This window comes from Vitis riparia, chromosome 7, assembly GCF_004353265.1.
Source record: "Vitis riparia cultivar Riparia Gloire de Montpellier isolate 1030 chromosome 7, EGFV_Vit.rip_1.0, whole genome shotgun sequence".
Taxonomy (NCBI): Eukaryota; Viridiplantae; Streptophyta; class Magnoliopsida; order Vitales; family Vitaceae; genus Vitis; species Vitis riparia.
The window spans coordinates 19,188,903-19,196,849 of record NC_048437.1 but is presented as its reverse complement, the minus strand read 5'-3'; the positions used below and the strand labels follow the sequence as shown (position 1 = coordinate 19,196,849).

Sequence of the window (7,947 nt, the reverse complement as noted above, 5' to 3'; positions counted from 1 at the left end):
TACAAATTTGATCCAAGAGTAAAGTTAATTCATTGAGAATTATAAAGCAACTAGTATTACTAACAATTGAAGACTTAGTGATACTTTTTGAAATTAAATTAATCTTCTAAATGATGGTGTGAACATATTAATGGGGGCAATTAAACAATCAATATTTTGTCCTATGAAAAACAATAAAAGAGCTAGAGAAAGAAGAAAAAAGGGCTTTTGTGAGATGTGAGACAAAAAGTCAAGAATGCTTTCATTTTCTTGGGAACACCCATTCCAAGAAAAACAAAAAATGTAAAAATTGTCATTATAGAGATGTATGTTCATTAGCCACTAATTTTCAGAGCACAATTATTACAAGAGTTTGCCCATTCCTTTCATAATATAAAAAAGAAAAGAAAAGAAAATAATGAGATAATCAACCTAGTGGAGGGCATTAAAGTCATTTCCAGACGATAATTCAAATGTCCATGACTCAAACATGGGTTTATCATATAGTTTCGGGGTAAAAAAAGAGGGGCAATTCGGTGAATTCTCCTACTTATCCAGGCAACTTTCATATATACTCCCATGTTAAGTAGGTTCTTTGGTTCTCAACAAATGTGCATCGAATTTCAAAACCCCCTTTCCATTCACTTTTGTTGAAGCTTCTTCGCTTTCTCTCTCCCTTCTCTCTAAAGCTCTTTCTCTTCTTCTTTTTAGCATTGGAGCAGCTGGTTCATGGATATTGATCTCTTGTGGGCTCTTGGGGGGTGGTTTCTTGTTCCTGATTGCATGGCAGCATTTAGAACAACAACAATCTCTGAAACCTCCACAAAATCACACCCTTTTCTTCTCTTTCTAGCCCTTCTCTTCATCCTCCTCATCCTTGTCCACCCTGCTCACCAGTCAAGGCCTTCAGCCATGGATTCTTCAAACATTACTCCATCCCAAAGGCTCCTCCTCTCTTCAGACTCATCTCCCACTTCCACTGTGAACCTGCACCCCAAGCAGACCCATGCCTCTTCTTCTCCCTCTTCTTCCTCATCCGCGGCGTCTTCTCGTAGAGAGTTTAAAGCCGGTGCTCATGAAGTCCCCAGCGGCCCAAATCCGATATCGAACAGGTAAGCCAGAAGCAGCTAAGCTCATTTGCAGTGGTACTGTCTCATGTGAAGCCGTTGAAGATGATGACAGAGAGTGTAACAGAGTCATTTATTGTACTATTTGTCATCTTTATGGTCATTATTTCATCATTCACCATTAATACTGCTTGTCCTCAGTGAGAGGTTTGTTACCTTCTTTGTTATTTGTTAGCATTACTTTCTTTTCTTTTCTTTTTTTCTTGGGTTTTTGTTTTCTTTTATTAGAATTGTATAGCAAGAGAGATACTCTATTTTTATATTCCTATGTATCCCATCTATATGTTTCATATATAGATGATGATGTTATGCGTATTGTTGTTATTTGGGAGAGAGGGAGACAGAGAGTCCACAGTTTATATATATGATATTGGTTTGGTTTATTCATAAATTTCTCTTAGTGGCTTGCTGTTGTTGGAAGTAATGATCCTGATGAAAATCTAAAATTTTTAGTGAGAATTCTATGTCTCTTCTGAGATGTTCCATATCTGTCTTTAGCTTTGACAAATTTAGCTCTCATCTTTCAAGAACAGCCATGAGAAATCACATATTTCACTTAGTGGAATGCTTTCATTGCCAGAGATGATATGACCTGAAAATTTACAAATTCTGGTGAGAATATAGTAAGTTTCTGCAGATGCTCAGTTTGATGAATATATTTCTCTCAGTGGGTTGCTGTTTATGCATGTGATGATACTGAAAATCAACTAGTTTTAGGGAGAATTGCAAGTTGCTGCAGATTTGTACACATCAGTCTGGTTGAGTTTTCATGAATCTGTTACTTTTATTCCAAGAAAGAGTATGAGAGACTGATCAATGGCTTTGAGTGTTAGAGACAGGAAAGAGAAGATGAGCCGTCTAGCAAGGAGGGCTAGGGGTTCTTTTCTTGCAATTGGGTTTTCAAAGTTGATGACAGAGAGGGTTGGATAAGAACGGAATCTGATGCATGGAGGGAGCAGTGGTGTCAGATCTGTACACAGTGAGGAGGAGGACCTTTTGTTTTGCCTGAGAAATTATTTGATAGGGTTTTTGGACTTTGCTTTTGTCCTCTCAAACACATCATCCAAGAAAGCTGATACCATTAGTCATGAACATCATGATTTCACAATAATAACAGTACCAACTCATCCATTTCTTTAATTGTTTGAACAACCCATTCCCAATCATACGCCTTATGATGATGATTTATCTCTTTTGAAATGTTCAACAATTTCTGAACAGCAAACATGACCTTGTTTGACTCCACTCCACTTGGTCAGAGGATCAGATGTGGAGATCTCACACCTACGCAACATGTAGCATATGAAAACTTACACTGTTCATTACATTACTAGCGCATGTATGCTTGTGGGCTATTTATTGCCCTGCTGTCCTTTGTTTTTGATTGGATGGAGGAATTGCACTGGGCTCCATTAACTCAACACACGAAAAGAGAGATAACAACAAAATGTATGAGCTGATCAATGTCATCAATAACATATATACATATTGAAGCGCCCTGCAATAAATGGAAAAGAAAATTCATGTATATCCAGATTTGGTTTGCACGAATTTGCTCACCAGTCATGATCTCTTCAACAAAGGAAAAACATCCTTTTTTAATTTTGTGCACTCCATTGTGAAAACTTTTAGCATTAATTGGGATTTTGTATCTTTAACTTGAATATTAAAGAGTTCACCATTATTTGTGACCTTTATCAAATTGCTGCTCTGGGCTTCAATGAATTAGGAAAACCTACAGGCCTGTGTATGAATTAATCTGCTAAAAGGGTTAATTTAGTTGACCTTTTCTAAAGTTTTAGTTAAATACAACTGGTTCTTATTGATTTGAAAATTCGTCAAATACATCTCTTAAATTGAATTAATTGAGAGATTAATGAAAGTATTAAATGAGAAGGATATGAGAAACATTCGATCAAATTTCAAGCTAATAAAGGGTATGTGTGTATTTAGCCAAAACCTCGATGAAGGTTAATGAAATTAACTCTATATTAAAAATATCTTTAAAATTAGGCTTATCAAAGGAAAAGAAACAAAAAGAGTTTTTAGGAGAGAAGAATGTCATTCACCTCTTTGATCAACAAATTCAGTATCTATTTATTGATTATTAAAAAGGTGACAAGAATAAAATAAATATTAATATTTTCAATCTTTCACTAATTAAACTTCTATGTACTTCAATAGATGATAAAAATAGTGGTAAAAAAAAAAAAATACAAGTGATATTATCCTTTACTTTATGATATAAATTATGTTTATGAATAATGGGCGTCACTCGAGTTTCCTTTTTGAATTCCATTAATCCCCTCTTCCTTCCGTTTTTTAACAATTGACTAATGGTTGAAGGCCTCACCCATTGCACCGTTGTCTTTCATTTGTAAATATTTGGAGCAACTTCACAGTCTGCACTCACGTACTGGAGGTCTTGAATGAGGCGAATTTGGTTATTGTTCCCAAGATGTGGTAACCCCTTTTGCAACTATATAGAAAAATGTGTTTGAATATGATATGGAGTGCAGGATTTCATTAACCTGAAAGAAGAACTAGGGGTCTTGTATACTGTGATTGAGAAGAAGCTCAAAGCCATTCAACTATGGATGAAATCTGAATGAGGTTATGTACCATGACTTGATTTTAGGCTAGTTATATGATGTGACTAGGGATCCTACGTAAGAGGTTTGACCTTAAGGGGAAGATTGGTTTAATGGGTTAATGGGTAGTTTAAGGGATCCAACTATTTAATGACAATCTAAAGCCCAAAGGATAGGCAAAGAGGTTGTAGACTCATGTCAAGCCCAAAGCTAAATTAATGAGTCCACAGACAAGTCATCAACTATTCAATAGCAAACACAAAAGGTTGTGATGGGTTTCGGATGTACTAAGAAAAGATTAAATGTTAAGAAAAATAATCTACTCATATTTGATTTTATCATAAAAATCAGAAATATATATATATATATATATATATATATATATATATATATGTATATAATTAAAATGAGTTAAAAACTTATGTATTGATCTAAAGAAAAATAGAAATATAGATGGGAGCAACAAACTCAAAATCATAACTAAGCAATGGAAAAATAACATAGTTTTAAGCAAGTATAAAAGAATGTAGCATTAGTAGCCTCAATAACAAACAAAAAAAGACACCCCAACTGTTCTATGCAACTGTATTAATAACGAAGGAAAAAGGAATGTAGCATCCAACCGTATTAATAACAACTCCTCGAGACCATTCTATGCAACACAAGATTTAGATTCAATTAGAAAATGGAATACGTTAGAGTCAACAAAAATCCACTAAACAAAATCATGATGTGTGAGTCTTAGGTTGGTTAGCCGTGAAAGCTATTTTTGAAGTATAACATGACTAAAATATGATAGAGGGGTTCGCAACTACGTATCTACCTGTGACAAGTACCCTTAAACCATTCTTTACATGAGGTTCAAATTCAATTTAGAAGAAATTAAATATGAGGCAGCGAATAGAAATACAGAGAGTCAAACCATGATGTACAACTCTTAGGATAGTTAGATCGGAAAACCATTTTTAAAATAGGGTCAATTTCACTCATGTTTCTTATGGTTTAGATAAAATAATCTTAATTACTATAAGTTTGAAATTCCGTCAAATACCTTCTTTATCATTCTCATTTATTATTTTAAATTACCTCATTTTTTTATTCAAAATAAAAGAGGTATTTAATAAAATTTTAAACTCATAGTGACTAAACGTATGTAGTCTCAAGGTGAGTGAAATTTAACCTAAAAAGGTAAAATAGCTACATAATATTTAAAATAATTGATCAAGTATATAAATAATGAAATATGTATACAACTGTTGATTTAGGCATATCTAAGGTTATGGCTTGACAAATAATCATAGTTTACAAGAAATTGAAATCCTAATATCAAAAGCATCACATCAAGGCACCTAGAAACTACCTTGATGTCATGTCTATTCTGAACTCAAAATCAGAAAACATGGTTCAAAAAACAATAATCATGTCACAATGCCTTCATGTGTGTAGTAAAATTTCCAAATAATGCTCACATTTCAAAACAATAAATCTTGCATGTAGTGGGTTCCATTGCTTTTAGTTGTTACATCAATATTTCGATGTCATAGGGATTAGTATTAGTTGCACAACAGATTAATGTTAGATCTCTTGAAACATTGAAAATTTGATGTTATAGTACCAATATCAATCTCTTATCAGATCTAAAATTGAACTACGGTATCCAGATTAATTTTGACATTGCTATGCTAGTATCAATTGCAATATTAAAATTTTTGATATTGTAAAGGCTATATCACTTTTATATATCAAAATTATTTTTCATGATTTTGATGTTGTATTTGAATTTTCGATATCAACTCTTGTAATATTGATTTTGACTGCTCCATACCATTTTTTTTTTTTAGTTTTGCGACTTCTCTCTTTTTGTTTTAATCTAGAGGGGGTATGTCTCTAGACTTGTCATTGAGAAAAAATTTTAAAATAAAATTTTATTCCATCCCTAGGTTGAACTTAGTTATTGTTAACTAAATCACACACGCACTAATAAAAAATAAAGAAAACCATGATATTTTAACATGGTTTGATGATCAATATGTGATTCTTACGTCCATGGAGTGCATCAACGCTCAAGAATCCACTAATCAAATGAAAGAGAATGAGTACAATGGCAAAATTCTCACATTCCTCTCAATTGTAGTCTCACACTTTAAAAACAAAACCCTAAATCATAAAAGGGTTAAATATACAATGGACACATACTTGTCATTCATCAAACTTATTGATCCTCATGAGCTTAATAGGGAGCTTGACACTCGACATCCCTTACGAAGCACAACAAAATTGATTTAGGTTTCATAATAATAAAAAAACCTCCCATTTGAAGACTAAAACACAAGTAAACATTCTCCTTTAATGATGAATGAGTATGATGCACTCAAATAAATCGGTCCTTGCCCTTGCTTGACCCACTAAAGTTGTGCACCAACTTTAGTTTTTTTGTTATTAGTGCTTTGGTCAACAAATCAGTTGGATTCTTACTACCTTGTATATTCACAAGTGTTAACACCCATCTTCAAGCAAAGACATGATGAAGTGATAACAAAGTGCTATATGTTTAGTCCTTAAATGAAATATTGAATTCTTAGTCAAATGTATTGATCTTTGGCTATCGCTATGCAAAACATTCATCACCTATTTAAATCTCAACTCTATCAACAAACTCTATAATGAAATCATATCTTTTGTAGCTTTTGTTGTAGCCACATACTCTGCTTCAACTGTAGATTATAAAGCAATAATCGACTGCCATTGAGAAATCCAACTAATTGTAATAATACCCAAAGTGAACACATACCCTGTAGTGCTCCTCCAATGATTTATCTCGCTAGTAAAATCAACATCCATATATCCCTACAATTTCAACTCACCCCTTTTGAAGCATAAACACATTTCTATAGCACCTTGTAGGTACCAAGTATCTATTTCACTACTTCCTAATACAACTTGCTTGGATTTGACATAAATTTTCTCATAACTCCCATTGCATAGGCAATGTCTGGTCTTGTTCATATCATAGTATACGTCAAACTTCCAATTGCTAAGGCATATGAGACCTTAGCCATGAAGTTTTTTTCCTCATTTCTCTTATGGGTAATGTTTATTAAACAACCTGAAATGATTTGCTAGTGGTATTCTAATTGCCTTAACATTACTCATGCTAAACCTCTACAATACCTTATAAACTACAAGATGCATATTTGTTTGTTACTACTAATCCTCATCCCAAGTATTTGCTTTGCTACATCCAAGTCCTTTATCTCAAACTCACTAAACAACTATTTCTTCAACTTATTGATTTCATCTAAATTTGCATCAACTACTAACAAATCATCAACATAAAATAGCAAAATGATATAATTAGAACCAACCTTCCTAAAATAACAATAATGGTCTATATTGTACTTGAGATACTCATTCTTTTGCATGAAATTGTCAAACCTTTTATATCATTGTCTCGAGGCTTGTTTTAAACCATAAGTTCTTAGTCAATCTACACACCAGATTCTCTTTACTCTTCACTATAAAACCCTTTGGCTGCAACATATATATTTCCTCCTCTAAATCGCCATAAAGGAAAGCCATCTTCACATTTAACTACTCAAGATTTAGACTTTTTGTTGCTACAATACTCAAAATAGACCAAACAGTAGTCAGTTTCACTATTGGAGAGATGATGTTTATGTAGTCAATTTTTTTGTTTTTATTTTATTTATTTATTTTTATTTTTATTTTTTGCTTAAACCCTTTGGCGACCAATCTAGCATTATATCTCTTAGAGCCAATCCCACTTTTTATGAAGAGATTTCTAAGTCACTGGTAACTCAACTGGCTTCCAACTTTGGTTAGAAATAAGAGACTATTTTGTTTTCCATTGCAAGCTCCCACTTATATCTTTCACTCGACATGCCTCATCATTCAAGTTCATCTCCATATGTCAGTAGAAAATAAGTACTTCTTGTTTGGTACATGTGGCCTATTAGTTCTCCTCAATGTAGAAATTAAAACTAGATCTTGTAGTATATCAACATCTTATGTAGTGTTCTCCTCAATTTGATGATTCTAATATGTCTTATCTATCATACTACTCTTTGGGACATCATTTGGGTCAAACTAAATAGGTTCAGGCTTCATTGACTAGTGTACTGTGTTGTATTTCTATCCTTATATAAAACTTTCTCATTGAATATGACATCCTTGCTTCTAATGACTTTCTGATTCTGGTCATCCCAAAACTTATACCTAAAATCATCAAT

General features: G+C 33.1%; 1 protein-coding gene across 1 annotated transcript; it reads left to right on the top strand.

Annotated features, from left to right (window-relative positions):
* The first annotated feature begins 708 nt into the window (after positions 1-708).
* Positions 709-1,095, top strand: LOC117918129 (CLAVATA3/ESR (CLE)-related protein TDIF-like). Its single transcript, XM_034834653.1, has one exon. The coding sequence runs from the start codon at positions 709-711 to the stop codon at positions 1,093-1,095; it is 387 nt and encodes a 128-aa protein (XP_034690544.1).
* The last annotated feature ends 6,852 nt before the right edge of the window (positions 1,096-7,947 follow it).

Excerpts from the sequence above, each read along its gene's own strand:
- LOC117918129 (XM_034834653.1), top strand. The coding sequence starts at position 709 with ATGGATATTGATCTCTTGTGGGCTCTTGGGGGGTGGTTTCTTGTTCCT.